The 17,481-nt window shown below is 31.4% G+C and overlaps 2 protein-coding genes and 1 non-coding gene across 6 annotated transcripts; all 3 read right to left on the bottom strand.

Moving 5' to 3' along the window:
* Positions 1-6,063: 6,063 nt before the first annotated feature.
* Positions 6,064-6,136, bottom strand: TRNAA-CGC (transfer RNA alanine (anticodon CGC)). Its single transcript has one exon. It is a non-coding gene; the product is annotated as a tRNA-Ala (tRNA).
* A 708-nt stretch (positions 6,137-6,844) lies between these two features.
* LOC104648939 (nucleoside diphosphate kinase 3) lies at positions 6,845-9,818 on the bottom strand. Its single transcript, XM_010327054.4, has 7 exons — positions 9,631-9,818; positions 8,334-8,468; positions 7,980-8,017; positions 7,822-7,872; positions 7,466-7,633; positions 7,262-7,374; positions 6,845-7,165 (listed from the first exon to the last, which is right to left on the bottom strand). The coding sequence occupies exons 1-7, from the start codon at positions 9,716-9,718 to the stop codon at positions 7,042-7,044; spliced, it is 717 nt and encodes a 238-aa protein (XP_010325356.1). The 5' UTR covers positions 9,719-9,818; the 3' UTR covers positions 6,845-7,041.
* Positions 9,819-11,188: 1,370 nt separating this feature from the next.
* On the bottom strand, positions 11,189-17,217 carry LOC101254019 (uncharacterized). Of its 4 annotated transcripts, none has more exons than XM_010327052.4 (8): positions 17,018-17,217; positions 14,921-15,079; positions 14,660-14,768; positions 14,454-14,536; positions 13,451-13,514; positions 13,237-13,357; positions 11,916-12,070; positions 11,189-11,413 (listed from the first exon to the last, which is right to left on the bottom strand). In XM_010327052.4, exons 3-8 carry the CDS (start codon positions 14,720-14,722, stop codon positions 11,330-11,332), a joined length of 570 nt encoding a protein of 189 aa, XP_010325354.1. In that variant the 5' UTR covers positions 14,723-14,768; positions 14,921-15,079; positions 17,018-17,217; the 3' UTR covers positions 11,189-11,329. The 4 variants fall into 4 exon arrangements, with proteins under 4 accessions (XP_010325354.1, XP_069143948.1, XP_010325353.1 ...); XM_069287847.1 differs by having other exon boundaries at positions 13,264-13,357; XM_010327051.4 differs by having other exon boundaries at positions 14,921-15,019; positions 17,018-17,190.
* Between the last annotated feature and the right edge of the window lie 264 nt (positions 17,218-17,481).

Raw genomic sequence — 17,481 nt, 5'->3', positions numbered from 1 at the left:
AATTTAATCTGATCAATATGAATATTAAACAATAAAAAAGAATCTCAAAAAATTATTCACTCTTAGATGAAAGTTTGGATATTTTGACATGAAATTATATTTGTCAAGTAATACTTTACTCCAAAAATAAACTTTTCGAAAAAATATAAATTTAATAAGATTAAATATAAATATCACACTCCGAATAAAAATAAAAATGAGAGGGTTTGTGTCTAGATTAAGGAGGACTCTCTAGATTCTAGTTTTAGATTCCTATATGCTCCACAACATCTTTTTTCTAATACTATGAACTCATGATTAACCATATATTCAAAAAAGAATATTCAACTTTTCTTTTTGTTGTATATTTTATTGCATTTGTGTCAGTTTTCTAATGCAATTTTTTGTTTTAGAAAAAAAAAATAAGGGTAGAGAAATAGATAATTAATTTAAAGTAGTCTTAATTCTTTGCACACTAATTTTTGAATTTGAATATAATATAAGTTAGAAGGAATATAAAAGATTTATGCAATCTATTTCACAACTTATTTATTGTTCTTTTTAATTTCTTTTCATATCTAATGTACACTATTCGTATTGATATTTCTATTAAATGTAAAACTAATCAATTTAAATTCGAGATGTCTAAATAAAAAAAAAATTATTTACGAAAATTATTATAATTTCTTATAATTCTTAAATAATTTTAATAAAAACGAATCTAAAATTAAGCGGAACAAGTATATTAGTTAATAACCAAGCTATTAACTAAAAAAAACAAAGGAGACGATTCATGCAATTAACTTAACTGGTTGAAATTAGTAGGGGTAAATACCAACTGTTTTTTTTGGGCAACTTTCACATATAGCAAACAAAAAGTTTCATATTTGTATGCTATAGCAAACTTTGTATAATTGCGCTCCATAGCAAACATAAAAACTGTATAATTTGCTATACATATACAAGTGTATAATTAGCTGACCTAAATTGTATAATTCGCTGGTCTATTTCGCTGCAATTGTATAATTCGCTTTTCATGCAGTTGAATCGAATTAAAATGTATGTATATTGCATAATTATAAGTGTATAGTAAGAAGATATATGTTTTTCTCGCTTTATACAAAAACAGAAACACAATATATACACTTCTGTTGTATAAAGCTAGAGAAAATTGTATTTCATTGCAATTGTATAATTCGCAATTGTATAATTCGTTGGCCTTTTTCTCTGCAATATTTGAAGTAAAATATTTGTAATAAGTGTATAACACGAAGATATACATTTTTGCATGTGTATATACAATTTTCTCTCGCTTTATATAAAACAGAAACAGAATTATACACTTCTGTGTATAAAGCGAGAGAGGCGAGCGAGAATGGAGAGTGGCGAGCGAGATTTTTGGGAGAGAGACGCTGACAAATTTTAGCTAATGTTTGCTATGAAGCACAATTAAATCAAACCCTAGCTATTCCATTTAATTTAGGTTATTAGTTTGCTATTATATACAATTTTTTTCTTTTTTTAACGACAAGGTAGGTAATTAATTGATTAAAATATTAATTAATTATTTGTCTTTATTGTGATTGGTTTTATTTTTTGTAGCATGTTTTATTTTCACCTTGGGAGTTGTGAAAATTTATAAATTTTGTTGTATCCTCTTGTCCAGTCCCAGAATCTTAATTTTCTGTTAGCAGTTTTTTTGGATCATATTTTAAAACCAAAAAAATAAAAATAAAGTTGTGGGGAAGTTAAAATAAATAAATTATTTTCTATGTGTTGATTTTCGAGGAGTATGTTTCCTTCTGTTATTGGGTTCCAAATGTATAATAACAAGCTTTAAAATCTTATCCTTCTAGATGACTTAATTATTTCGAAAGATGATTATATATATGAATGATTTAAAATTATTATTTTCAATATTCTTTAAGTTATTTGTTATATAGATTCATCTAATGTGATTATATTTTCTGTGTGATTGTTGGCTATTATGCATAATCATATTATTTATATTTTTATGTGTGATTTACACGCTAATACTAAATAATATAAATTTTATATTTGTACAAAGTGCTTATCTAAATCTATTATGCATAATCATATTATTTATATTTCTATGTGTGATTTGCACGCTAATATTAAATAATGTAAATTTTATATTTGTACAAAGTGCTTACCTAAGAATGCTCATTTGAAGGACAAAAAAATATAACATAGATTATAACAATAATAGGTTATCCTAAATAAAAAATAATAATATGAAATTGTTTTTTTCTATTTGTTTCTATAAATGAGTCATAAGGTTATTTAATATTTTGCTTTAATGTAAATCCTTATCTAATAAAACGCGTAATTTGTTGAAAATTAATGTTTTTTTCCCTATTAATTACTATATGCAAATCCTTATCAATAAAACTTATTATCTGCCGAAAGTAGCAACTAATGTATTTTTTTAATTATTCCATCAATAGTTTCCTTTTTCGTATGATATTCGATTATTTTGATAAATAAGACCTTTTTTGGTATTTCGCAATTTTAAAAAAGTTAAATAAATTACCATATAACATTACGTGAATAACAAGAAATAAAAAAATACACGATAATATTATCAATTATGCATTACATAATGCAAGAAGTGTCCTACGCCGTCATTGTGTTTATTATTTTACTAGCTATAGAATCTAGAAATAATAGTTTGTAATACAAAATCGTACTCCTATATTATGAAGATAAAATATAACTATATCTCTATATATATATTTTCTAGAAAATTTTGTTATTTTCTAGTATTTTTAATTTCTTTTACTTTTCATGCTATGTTTGGTAAGGTGTACACAATGTGGTCCAATTTGTTAAACAATTTGAGGGTACCACATATCTATTACATGAAAATAAACAAAGATAATGTTAAAAGGAGCTTCATCTTTTTGCTATATCTTCAACAATCCCACATTAGCTTTATTCCAAAATAGAGAAAAGAGAATTTTTTATTTTGTTTTTTCACCTGTTCGATACTTATACTGAAGCTTCAATTCAGTGGCAGAGACGGAAATTTCTTAAAGGGTGTTTAGAAATAACAACTTCTTATGTTAAGGACGTTCAAAATAGGCTATTTAATCATTTCATATATCATTTTACTTGTATATATGCTAATTTTTTTCTGACGAAAAGTGTCACTGCTTCAATTAATTTAGACTTGTGCGGTATAAAACTCATTTAAGAAGAATGTGTGTGGTGCCTAATTATATATTTAAAACTCAAATCTAAAATTAGTCAACTAATTGCAAACTAGCAAAAATGGTGTGTTATTGTACTCTACACTAAAAGGGGCAAATTAAAGGGTTCCCACCCTAAATTAAAGGAATGATTGTTTAAGCCCTAAGTTTTTGAACTTTGATTAAATCTCAATTTTTAATTTTCTAATGACATGTTCTATTTATTAGCCATATTCTTTAAATTTTACTCTCAATATTATATACATAAGATTATATATTACAAACTTCAAAGATCTTAACTTTGTAATTAGTCAAAAAATAAATAAATTCACTATATATAAATTGAAAAGGAAATGGTAATTAATTAACTATTCTTAAAGGGGAGATTTTAGTTGACCAACTAAGATGACCACCTTTACTACATTTCCAAGTGTCAACTTATAAGTGATCATATACATGACTTCAATTAGTCTTCTTAATAAGCAAAGACTTTTATTTTATACTCCGTCCACTTTTATTTGTCATATTACATTTTTCGAAAGTTAGTTTGATTAATTTTAAAAATTAAATTAGGTTATGTAAATTCAATATTTTAAACAAAAAAAATTCAATAAACTGCAATTTTTTGTGTATTATAAAATGTCGATCGAATTTTTTATCGTTGACTCTAAAAAAAGAAAGCATGACAATTAAAAGTGAACGGAAAAAATATATTTTTAGACCTTTCACTATTATTTTTTAAAGGACTTCTTCATTATTGTATTTTTTTTCAAAACCTATTTTAAATTGTTTTATTTGGGGGCGACGCCCTTTCAGAAAACAATCTCTTTCCTTTTATAAGATATATATAAAATTTAATTTACACACACATCACTCTCTTTTAACTCTAATTATAAAATTACATTAAATATATTATTATCGACTAATATTATGTTATAGTATTATTTTTAAAAGATTTTTTTAGACTTTTGGTTAGTTGTCAACTGTCATATGGTTGCCACCTTTGCATTAATTATGGAGTAACGTGTTATAACTGAAAAAAACAGTTGGAATTTCTTGAGGATTATGAGTTATCCACTTTTTGACTAATATAATGTATTAATTTTGTAATATTAGCCACGTGAAATCCACCTCTTGGAAAATAATAAAGTTTTTTTTAAAAAATCAATTAAAAAAAAGGCAACTTTCTTTTAGTTTGAAGAAATTAGAAAAGGACTTGGTCATACATGTAAAATAAATGGCGCAAGAATATGCGTTGTCATTTTTTTTTTAAAAAAAAAAATTAAAATTTTAATCTGATTAATTTGTATTCACGTCAAAAGTATGATATGATGTAACAAAGGATAAGTATTTTGTTATCACAAACTTCTCCATTGTAAATTTGAATAATCGGAGTTAAAGTTAATTTTTATACTTTGGAGAAATCAGATTTTAGACAAGTCTCGTCTTATGAGTTAACTTTTAGAATTGAATTAGACTCGATACTTGTTTCTCATATTGATAGTTAGATTTAGGTTCATCCTAACTAGGGATGTCCATGATTATAGTTTAAATATCAAATTGAACCGCAATTCGAATCAAATCGATTAAAAAAATCGACAATTGATTTGATTTAGTTTTACATTTTGAAAAATCGATACTATTTGATTTTGACTAATAACCACAAAAATAATCAAAACAAGCCGATAAATTAGATATATAAATCTTATAATTGTTTATATATTGTTCGTAAATAAAATGTAAATATTTTTTAAAATTTTATGTAACTCAAGTCTTCAACTTTATCACACATAAATTTTAGCCCATCTATTACAATCATAAGGCGAAGTCCATTAAAATTCATTTTTTAGTCTTTACCTACCATATCTTTATAGTTGCACCTTCACTTAATTGAATCACTATGTTCGTGTAATGATAACTTTAATATTGTTTAATTGCTTAATTAAACCAACAATAACTTTTCAGTAGATTGTTCATATACCAGGTGTCTGTTTCCATCAAGATGCATATGTCCTCAAAATTTACTTTCAAACTGAAAAAAAAAAAGAAAAACTGAACCAAATCGACATTTACTTTTTTCATTTGATTTGATTTTAGAAATTTAAAGACCAACTAGATTGATTTGATTTTAACTGATTCAAACTAAACCACGACACTCCTAAATTTCTAACTATTGATTTACCTGATATTTTGCTTTTGATATTGACTTACCCTTTAGCTCATAAAATTATTTAGGGTATAGAATTTTTCATCAGTATTTGATGAAATTTTAGTTGGAAAAGATTGTGCTGAGCTTGAATTGGCTATACACATACACATTGTTACTTTGCTTGAAATTTTCCACAATAATGAGTTTGCTACCCCTCACTACCAAATATGGCTCGTATTCTTTAATCGTATTTTTTTTTTTTTACATATTTTGAATTATTGTAATTATAGTGTTTTTTATATAATTTATAAATATATAAGGATTTCTTTTTTAAAAAAAATAAAGATTTCGTGACTTAAATCGTGTCAAAAGACAAAATATTACGCTATTACTATACTATGATACATTGTACTAATACTCTAAGGCATTTAAAATGAATTAAGAAAAATAGCACTTCTTTTTATATATGACAATTAATAATACTCTTTCTGTTCCATTTTATGTGACACATTTCATATTTCAAAATTTAAATAAAATTTTCAAAGTATTAATTATAATGAATTATAGTACTTTTTACGTAGTTTACAAATTTATAAATTTCTTACATAAATTCCTCGATCAAACTTAAACGAGAGTCCAAAAACGAAAAAGTGTACATAAATATTTGAGAAAATGAAATTTCAATCAATATCAAAATTGACAAATTATGAAATACTAAAAAAATGGAGGTGCGGGGAATCGAACCCCGTGCCTCTCGCATGCGAAGCGAGCGCTCTACCATATGAGCTACACCCCCTTTTTGCCTGTTAATACTAGTCAAAATTATTTATTTAATTTTACTTAGGTGTAAATGTCAAATATGAGTACAAAATAAATATTTACCTTATATTAATTGTTTGATTGAAAAAAAGGGAGATGTTTGGCGTGAAGTATAACGAAAAAAATTGGAGCATTAAAACGTATAGTAGAACCTGCATCAGCACATAGCTATTCTTGTTTAAGAAGAGTCAATTGTCATCCTTTCTCTCGTTGAGCTATTCTTGTTTAAGAAGAGTCAATTGTCATCCTTTCTCTCGTTGAATAATACTTCTATTATATGTATATATTAGTATATGTTTAAGTTTTCTTAACTTATTTGTGTATTCAATTATTTATATATTAAATTCTCTTAGTAAATGTTTTGACTTCAACCCTGTCAAAATCAACCAACTTATGATAAATGTTAATTGATCATATAACTAGTTACTCCTATTGTATATTTCCTAGTTGAGTTAGGAATTATGATTATGTCATATCGTTACTCCTATGATTATGCATCTATTTATTTGACGTAAACATTCAATATGGTAAGCTTTTAGATGAAATCCTCCCCTCCCCACATTCCGCTTTAAGCCACTTGGACAATCTAACTAATGAATAATAGTGTTCGTTTTAACATTGAAAGAAGTACTTCATGATGCATCCCTACCAATTGTTGCTATAGATCATTGTATTGGAACAAGAATAATGAATTCAATGTTTCAATACATAAATGGAGTTCATTGTTTCAAATACATATTATTGTGGTGATTTTAAATAGTATACTAAATGTAAAATTGCTACTCGCCATAGGAAAAATTGGCATTATTTTGATATATGAGTTTGCTACCCCTCATGCCTGTTTAATGGCAATTAATTAGATTAATGCAAGAGTACATTCACTTAGTTATCACCATATAGCCACTTCTCAGAGTTGCTGGTGTAATTAACCAACTCCTCTGGTTTAAACCATAGGTTGATCTCATCCTTTGCGGTCTCGGGGCCATCGCTGCCATGGATGATGTTCCTGTATAGCAGATTGTGTTAAACTCATGTTTACACAAATCATACAAGCAGAATGACTCGTTTGAGATTGATGCGTAGTTGTATCATTGTATATTACCTTCCTACTACAACAGCTAAATCGCCTCTGATGGTTCCAGGTTCAGATTTCTGTGGATCGGTGGCTCCGATAAGCTTCCTTCCATATCTGATTACACCTTCACCTTCCCAAACCTGAAGAGAAAAGTGTATGGAGTTATTCATGCTGAAATAGTTTGGACAAAGAGATACAATGACACTTGACTAGTAAAATCCTCTTACTTACCATTGCTAAGACAGGGCCAGAGCTAAGGAAGTCGCACAAGCCGTTAAAGAATGGTCGCTCACTCAAGTCATGATAGTGCTTCTTTGCAAATTCCTTGGAAGGAATCACAACTTTGATTGCAACCAGCTTGAAGCCCTTGCGCTCAAACCGTGATACGATTTCTGAAATCTGAAATGAAACAAAAATTTATCAGCCAAAAGTAAAAGAGAACACATTATTACCCATCAAGCACCCAGATAAAATATTAAAATGTGAAGTAACTTCAGCTGCCTCTTCAACTAAGGGATTGTGGGTGGGAGCCCGTTATTGGAAGACCATATAAATAGAAGAAGTAGCAAGAGAAATCATTATCGTACCAGGCCTCTCTGTACTCCATCTGGCTTGATGGCAATAAAGGTGCGCTCCATCTTGAAAGAAATACAAACAGATCAAATTTGTTACTAAAAAGAATGACAATGAAAAATAAATGGATAATATAACACCTCAATCAAGAGGAAGGCTGAGAATATCGTACCTCGGCAGCATGTGCTTCTTGCTCCTGGAGCATGTAAGCTAAACAGAAAGGGAGGGAAACGATGAAATTAGAATACAAATTACTATTTCCCCGAATAAGGAAACAAAGGCAGGACAAGTTATAACTTTTGTTTGAGAAAAATGGAATGAAATGCTCAATTATGAGCACAAGTACAGCAAACCATTTCACCCCATACCATGCAAGTAAAAGGCTTAAATGTAAACACCTAAATGCCAGTAACTATATCCTAGAAAAGGTACAAAGCATAAGCTTTCTCAGAGAATCAAATTTCACCACAAGAGGCTTTCAGAGAGGAGCATGCAACAAGTCCATGAAAAATAAACTTGAACAAACCTGCTGCAGGAAGGGCAAGCACACCAGAAATCCAAGCTCTAGATGCATTTCCAGATTCATTCCTGCCATATGAGGCTAGAGAAGGCACCACTCCTCTCAATGAAACTGTGGCTGCTGCAGCTGCTGCTCGTCCTCCTGCAACAAAGAGAACTCAGAAATCAGCATTTTCAATATAACCAAACTTAGATTATCTTTTAACATATATGACACATAAGGCATTCCCAACAAGAAACCAAGCATATAAGAAAACGGATTATCTTCAGTGAGAACAAGTACCTCACATTAGTCATACATATCGTGTGAAGAAAATCCATGATTTGGAGATACACCACATATAATATGTACATACTTTAACTATTCAACTTAATTCTTATATGCATAAATCTAGTCCAAGTTTGAGATGCAAATGCTGGAACCGCTGTACATTGAGCTCAACAGGTAATCTTTCTTTAACCACAATTCATTTGGAACACATGTACTAATTCATAGGCTCCTTAATTGCTGCACAATTCCTCCAAATTCCAAAGCAAAAATTCAAATCCACATACCAAAAAGTCAAACACCGGGACCAAAAAGTGAAAATTAAAACATTACTATGAGTCAAACATAAATAAATATCTAGGCAGCCTTCAAAACAACTACTTCCTCTACGGCAAAACTAACCGCACATTACGATTCTAAAGTCAAATACTTATTTCCTCCTACCAGATATTTAACATTTCTAAAATATTACGGAATATTTACCAAAAAATTCAGATTTTTGGAACTTTTTTCTAGCTAATTTCTGAAAATATACAAGTTTTACACCAAAAATCAAATGTTTTTAGGACTTCCTAAAAAATATTGGAATAACAAGCTTAAAGCTCAAAACTTCATAAATTAAATACAATACCAATTACAAATCACTATTCTTTTCAAAATGGAGTCTCAAGTTTAAAGCTCAAAACTTCACGGCATTTTTTTTAATAATTAACAAGCTAAAACCTCATCAATTAAAAACGATAACAATAACAGATTACAGCTTACAATCCACATCAGCAATAAAAATTTACCGGAAATAGAACGAGAACTCTGTTCGTGAGCAAATGACGTTGTTACAAAGAGATTTGACTATATGCTAAAAAAGCTCAAACATTCATGAATTTGTTTTGATAACCCGAGCTCAAATATCCATCAATTAAAAACAATAGCAATTACAAATCTCAGCTTATATAATTCACATCAGGAAGAAATATAATGATTTGTTTCTAGTATAACTGTAGTGTGAGCCAGTTTGTGATAAAAATGAAAATTATACCTGAAAAAGCACGAGAAGTCTGCTTAGATGAAGCAGAAAGGAGTGACTTAGCTGCTCTTGTAGCAGATCTGCAAATCTGAGAATTCATCTCTGAGCTTTTTAGAGAGAGAGTCAAAAAAATTGTGAAGTTATAGAGAGAGAAAGAGAGTGACCAATTGAGTGAAGCTACAGAGGTTATATATGTGAGGTTCCCAATGAAGTCGCGCGTGATCACACCCACATTTAGGACGCGTGAAAGAGGAAGGTTTAAGGATTCGGGCTGGGCCAAACCCTAAAGCCCAAGTATTGTTGGGCTTAACAGTCGATCCATAACACAAAGCGGGTTAAAACCGAATCTGATTCGTTAACTTTCTCCGTTACGTTGTGATTTATATGGTTATTTACGGAGAATTTCAAAAGCTTAGTTGATTGATTATTTCAACTCCTATTTTGTTTGTAAGAATTCAGTTTTACACATTATAAACTCCTTCCCATTAGACTAGTATTAATTCACTAACTAAAATCTCGAATCTAAGTCAGAATCGAAATTAATTTTATATTGAAATACACTCTTTTAACTTATGATTATATCAATGAGTGGTAACATTAGTTTAAACACCTTTTTATAATATAATTAGATTGTCATTAGTTGAATGCAGATCTTCTCAAAGAAAGTGAAAGGAGCAATCATTTTTGAATAATTGTTGATTTAAAAGCTATTATGACATATTTGGTGATATTTTAACATCATTAGATTTTGTCTAATAACAAAAATTATCTTGTCACTTTGTACTTCTTGTTTTTATCATCCATGTTTAATACTTAATTAATAATCACAAGCTACCCCATTATTATAGTAATAAAAACAAAATTAACTTTATGAACACACATTCTAAGTAATGAGGAACTTATCATAAACAATATCAACAAAAAAATAATAATAATATTTTACATCCTCATTGCTTGAGGTACTATTCTATATTCTTTTATTCTTTTTTTGTGCGGTGGTATTTAGGCATCTAAGTATCTGAAATATATTGACATAATTAATTCAAATTCAGGTCAAATAGGCTCATTAAGGAGTTGAAACACTCACTTGCCAAGATATTCTCCATTATCAAAGGTCATAAATTAAAAACGAAGGAATCTCATTCATCCCACACCCACTACACCTTGACACCTGGGGAGGTGCTAAAGGCACACTGGTAGATTTTCATAAGCTATTTTTCGAATTGCTTTAGCCTTTAGACATCTAGCATCCGAAACATACTGACATGATTAATTTAAATTCAAGTCACATAGACTCATTTAAGGGGATGAAACTTGCTTTTGTCAAAAGAGATTCTCCATTATCAAAGCTCGAACTAAAATTAAAGGCGGAGGAATAGAAATCTCTGTCATCCCGCCACACACTTCCTTATAGTGCTCGAGGTACTATCTAGCTGATTCACTTAGATACTCACTCCACTTGCAAATTGAACAACATAATGATTTTTTGCCAAAGATGTCATGTAGTGGAAATACTTGAAACTGTGAATACATTTTATTTATACAAGTAGTAGTAACTTGACAATGACAGTTAAATAAGCTATGTACAGAATAATGGATAAATGCTAAAAGTTGTTCAATCAAACTTCCAAAGTGAATAATAATGCTGTCTTTGCTTCAATTTCTGGTCTATTTACAGGTTGTTGCTACCGAATACTGACAGAAAAAGATGTCAAGTATTGGTCAACTCATCAGGCGCGGTGCAGTTAGATTGCAGATCAGAATGATTCGGTAATGACGCCAACCAGGAATCAACCTGCAAAACAAAGATTCTATAGCTTGCGACGGGATAATGAAAGCAATGTGATGAATCTATAGATACGGTTTTAGTTATGGGAAGACAACATTCTCGAGAGCAAAGCACTAAAACGAACAAACAAACAGGCTTATAACATGCTACTTTGACACCTATGTTACTACTTTCCTGATAAATACATGTGTGTTACTGAGACATACTCCTCGCATCTGCTTATGATGATGGACTTCTAAGATCGTTCATGGGATACTGATTCGAAAAGACAGGATTCAGATAAAGCATTTCATGACCAGAGAACAAGGCAAGACTTTTAGTACTACTAACAGATAGTTTGTACTCCATAAAATCATGCCTAGAAATAATGGAAAAGATCATATACACGTAGAGGTGCGTATGAATTCGCGTTTACTCGAAGGTCTATTTATTAACTTCACACATCAACACATAGAAGAAGATACCAAGACTAGGTAATAGCAGTAGATGATCCAGGTACAACCATTACCTGTATTTTGGAAGCACTTGAGCATTCATATCTCAGCCCATGACGAGTTGAAATAAAAAAGCAATATCGAGTATCACCGTTGTCTCGTGTCAGACAAGGCATGGCTCCAACTTCAACAACATCAGATAGAAGAGTTGAGTCTTGAGGACTCAGATCTGTATCATGTTTAGTAGTTATAGAGTCAAATGTTTTCATGACATAGCCTCTTTGTTGTGTTAACAGATATCAGAAAATTCTTCATTGTGCTAGTTGATATCAGATTGTCCAAGTAAATTAAAGATATTATGGGCGTCTATTAAATCAAAGAGAAGATAGAGATGCATTGGCTCACGAGGAATTAAAAGATACGCAATTAGAATCCCAGCATAACCTAATATGATATACCAAACAGAGATGACAATCTCTACATCAGATTCATGGAGCTCGTTATTAGTTATGTATATGCAACTAAACGGTCAGCCAATCCCAATATAACTTAACAGTGAGCTATACCAAATAGAGATGACAATTTCTACCCTTACCATAGGTACTTTTCCTATTCCACCTACATACATGAACAGGGGAGTTTGGAGGATGAGTTTTTGGAATTTCATCAAACCATATAGACTGTGGGGCAGGAGGAGGGTATCATATAAGTTATTTAGGCATACCAACACACCATTCTCTACCTAAAACGAATTAACTATTTCCCTCCTTGTGTCTTCATATCTTCCACCACTGTCTTCAACATTCTTGTGTCTGTTTCCATTCACCCTCTTCCTGTTTGTTCGCCCATTATGCTCGTATATATTCTTAATTGATTTTTAATTTTGATGTTGATTAATAGGGAAGATACAAGTACAGTTATATTGCATCAAAACCACAAGGACGGTGCAAGTGCCACTGCCCACTGGTGGGCGTGGACAAAAATTTCACCCACCTGATCACGAGGGGTTTGTGAGGTTGAGAGACAGTGTCCTTTGTGTTGAGGGTTTGAATTTCCATCTCTAATAACTAAAATCACATAGAAGTCGATCAAAATTCAAGAGACACTTAAAGGGTGTCAAACTATATGAGCAAATTTGACGTCCATCATACTACAATGAATGCCATTAATCAGCATAAGCTTATAAGACATCGTTTGAGATTTCTAGACTTTCCTGATAAATAGTTGGAAGATTTGGCCTTCTATGAGGAACTCAGAATTGGCCAATAAAGGGAAGAGGCAAAACACAGAGAGTAATGGTACACATCAAAAGTTTGGAATAATGCACTTACACCAAAATAGGGCAATACCAAAAAAAAATGTGACTTCTGAAATTGGAAGTTCCCGTATAATTACCTATGGATGATGAATACAAGAAAATACCCGATCCCTGAAGAACAAGAAATTTAGGAAGCCAGTCATCAACTTCAGTGTCATCATCGATTGGAAGAGGTTCGCCTGGTAAAGCCTCCCATCTCTGTCGATCAAAAGCAAGAATAAGATTTCATAATTTAAGTCTGATAAGTCCAAGAGATAACAAGAAAAGGACAGATGTTTGGTATTTCAGTACCGTTCTCAGATACAAATAACCCGACATGCGAGCAGACTGCAGTATTTCGTCAATATGTTCTAATCTGTGAATAGAAAGATATATATATATATATCACAACCTCAAATAATAGTACTGCTTTAGACAAATCCATGAATTCTCAATAAAAGATACTGGAGGTTGTTCCAAAGGATGCCATCATATTGATAGCTCATATGGGATACACTGGGTAAGTTGTTGTTAGGTCTTTCCTCATCAAGTAGAAAGCCAGTCATTCCATGTTACAGTTACATCTAAACTTTCTACTACCTAGAAATACAATATTATTCATTTTCCCAATGTGTTCTTTCTTGTTTTAAAAGCATGGACCGGAAGTGTCTTAGTTCATTGAAGAGAACTCTCACGGCAATATCTTGAAGGGTGTTCACATTTCCTACTCCAAAATTTTCCTTTTATTTATTTCTTTTTATAATGGCAGTGCCCAGGCCAACTCGTGTGCACCTCAACTAGTCCACCAAGTATCAGCTGCCTCCAACCAGCCAGGCACTAGGTAGCTCTGCCATCAAGGTTTAGGTAGGTGGGAAGAATTCATCTAATGTCGCCTCTTGCTGGGATTCGACCCTAAGTTCCCAAGTTGGCAGATGACAGGAACTTCCTGCTTACTGTTATTTGTCTCTTATTTATCCTATCAACTATCCCCGATGGTTCTATGTACCCACATGTGAAGATGCACTCAGGATGTGTCCTCTTACCAAAAGGATTTTCATAACTAAAGACTGAAGCAAGTTCATATGTAGAGAGTTTGGGCATATAAGGCAGTTTCATTATACGTGCATGTCATAGTCCACCTTAGCACATTCTGCACGTCTTATAAATGTGATAGAAAGATTCTATGTTTAAAGGCCAAGTCACCTAAGGAAAAAAAGAACTTACCGAAGCTTTTATGCTTTTGCTGTAAACCTATGAATTCACATTGTAATTAGTGTAGATAATGAGAGAACACAATTAAAGCATCAAAACATACTGAGCTTTTAAATGAGCTTCTCTTTCTTCCAAAGCAGCAATTTCTGACCGAAGAGATTCTACTTCTACAGCAGTTAGAACTACCTGCAAAGTCACAACAAAACTCAGTGTTCCTTCACTTCACAAAGATAACGAATGAACTTGAGAATAATTAACTAGGAAATGCCAAGTTAGATGGCTAGATCATAAGCAAGAAAAAGCTAGTACCTTTTTCTGGTCATCTGTACCAGATATCCAAGGTAGCTTTCTGGGGCTAAACATATTCAACATTGACACAGAACTTCTCAATTTTGTTCAAGTCAATCTATAAATAGATCTATTATAACAGGAAAGAAGCAAAGAGATAAAGGTGAGATTAATTTTGTTGAGATGACACTTTTTTCACTTTAAGAATGTTTAAGTTAGATGTCAAAGAAAAAAATACATCCAAATCTACGGACAATTCTGGTTGCTGAATAGAGTTCTCACCAACTATTGAAGCTTGAAAACAATCTCTCAGAAAAATTCTAGTGCTCGAGGTACACCACCATGAAGTTAATATTTTCCAGCAAACCCACAAATCGGTGACTGGATAAAGTACAACAAGAATTATCAGCAAATCAGCATTTCCAAGCAATAAACTGTAGACTGCAAAATGGAAAACAACATATGCATGGCAATCAACACTTCTAGAAGTTTTACAAGTGCTTTCATTGCTGTGTTACAATGAGAGTACTTTCAAAGAGACTCAGCAAATATTTAAGAATACAATGCAGGATTTCCCTTTCTTGTGGACATAAAGTTTTGCTTCCTGATTCTGACAATTGATGCAGAGGCTTTTTACCATTGATATAGAAGTGCCATTCAAACAATGTAGCAGCCTCAAGGCTTAGCTCAAATTGCAATGGTTTGGGAAATTTTGAACTAAGTATGGTTTGGTTGAGGGAATTGTGAACTAAACATGGTATTTAAGTAGAGAGGGGTGTTGCTATCCTCACAAAAAAAAGTAGAGAGGGGTAGAAGGGGAGCCCTGTTATCCCCGAGTAATGAAAGTAGGGTTGGCCCAAACGGACTTTTCAGTCAATAAAAAAAATCCATAGTAGCTGTCAGGAATCAGTAAATAGTAGATGTGCCTCAGATTTGGAGTGCAGAACAGTATCTTGTAAGCATTGGCTTGCTTGGAAGAATTATTGTGGCCCCGAAAGTTTCCCCGGTTTTGTGCATTACGCTAATAGTTAAATAGCAGGAGAACAGCTCAATTATTATGGATCAATTTCTTAAACTGTACCTTGATGAGTCAAAGAAGGTTATAAATAGGGATCACATCCACTTGCAATAGTATTTAATGTGACTATTAAGAGGATAAAGTTTCCACTATGCAACTCCCCATATAGAAGCAAAAGCAAGACCAATAGGTGGATCTACCTACCAAATTCCCATTGAAATCAGGAACCACACATTTGCCAAAGAAGTTAACTATCTGCTTTCACACTCCATATTGCTTTAGACTATGTCATTTTATCCATGTCAATTATATGTTCTACCCCTCCCACTACGAATGACCCAATGGCATGCTACATCCAGAGTTCTCTTCCATTTTTTATAAGAAGACCACCTTTGAGCTTAATTTGAATCTCTGTCATTCATAACTAAAGTTTCTAGATTACAATCATTGAACCACTTAACTTCTCCAAAGTAACCTAAAAGCTATTACTAGTACCCAACTATGAATAAAACATGACCGAGCATATTCCCGAACGCAATCAATCAATTAACTACCTCTCAATCCCAAATCTGTTAAAGTCGGCTGTACAACTCGTCAGATGATTCATTAAAATAAAAACACATTCTTTTGCTAGTAATGCATTCTACCCATCCCGTTAAGAATGCCACGATGCTTCATCAAGAGTTCTATTCCAATTCAATAAGAAGGTCACCTTTGAGCTTTACCTCAACCTCTATCTTTCATAACTATAATTTCTAGGATGACATCCCCTTCGAGCCAACAATCTATCACTACCCCACTAAGATAGGGATAAAAAGCTCTGCATACATCCTACCCTCCCCACACCTCGCTAATGGGATTACACTGGGTATGTTGTCGTTGTAATCAGTGTATCACTACTCAACTACAAATTAAACATGGTCAATCATAATCCCCAACACAATCAATCAATAAACTACTTTTCAATCCCAAATTAGTTTAATTCAGCTCTACAAATCAATCATACTTAAACTATTTCAGCTAAAAAAAAAACTAAAAAGTTCTAAAAATGTAAGAGAGCTAATAATTTGTGGGATTAGGATAATAATTAGTAAAGTTCAAGTCTTTATATAAATTAAATCCCAAATTAGTTGAGATCGGCTCTATAAATCATCATAGTCCAACCATTTCAGCTAAAAAAACTAAAAATGGTTCTAAAAATGTAATAATTTCTGGGATTAGGGTAATGAATACGAAAGTTCGAGTGTTCACAAAAATTAAGCGAAATTACTTCATGAAACAAAAGCAGAATTAGCTCTTCAACATTCTCAAGTTTCACCTAACTGGAAAAATCATAATTAATGGAAGAAATTGTAACGAACCTTTATAATTAATTAGGCGAAACGAAGATACGAAAACGAAGACGAAGAGAAGACTTGCTGTGATGGATGTTATGGTGGTTAAGTCATCATGTTTGGTCCCCGTTATCTATCATATCTAAATCGTAATATAATACTGAATATAATAATATTAAATAATAATCAATATGATTAACAATATTGAGACTAGTTATGATTATCTTGATCATTCTTATTGAATATAATAATATTAAATAATAATAATATTGAGATTAGTTATGATTAAATTATAATTTTTAATATATGTAGAATTTTTAGTTTTGATATATAAAGGATAATTTACCTTTATTTATGTTAACTTATTGATATATTTTTATTGTTAATAACATGGATGTGTTGGATCAATGCCCCAAATTTCTATATGATTCTTCTTTTAAGCATGTGTGTGTATTTGGAATTAACCAAAACATGTGTATCGACCTTCTACG

This window comes from Solanum lycopersicum, chromosome 8 (genome assembly GCF_036512215.1).
Source record: "Solanum lycopersicum chromosome 8, SLM_r2.1".
NCBI lineage: Eukaryota > Viridiplantae > Streptophyta > Magnoliopsida > Solanales > Solanaceae > Solanum > Solanum lycopersicum.
This window is presented reverse-complemented; position numbering and strand designations above follow the sequence as displayed.

Bases quoted from the DNA above. Each gene is read 5' to 3' on its own strand.
- LOC101254019 (XM_010327052.4), bottom strand. From the start codon at position 14,722: ATGTTGAATATGTTTAGCCCCAGAAAGCTACCTTGGATATCTGGTACA. The intron at 14,537-14,659 runs GTACTAGCTTTT...GTGACTTTGCAG, and splicing joins GTACAGATGACCAGAAAAAG to GTAGTTCTAACTGCTGTAGA. The intron at 13,515-14,453 runs GTATGTTTTGAT...TTCTATTCACAG, and splicing joins GAAGCTCATTTAAAAGCTCA to ATTAGAACATATTGACGAAA.
- LOC104648939 (XM_010327054.4), bottom strand. From the start codon at position 9,718: ATGAATTCTCAGATTTGCAGATCTGCTACAAGAGCAGCTAAGTCACTC. The intron at 7,375-7,465 runs GTAAGTAAGAGG...TTTTCTCTTCAG, and splicing joins CTGGCCCTGTCTTAGCAATG to GTTTGGGAAGGTGAAGGTGT. The intron at 7,166-7,261 runs GTAATATACAAT...TCTGCTATACAG, and splicing joins TTAGCTGTTGTAGTAGGAAG to GAACATCATCCATGGCAGCG.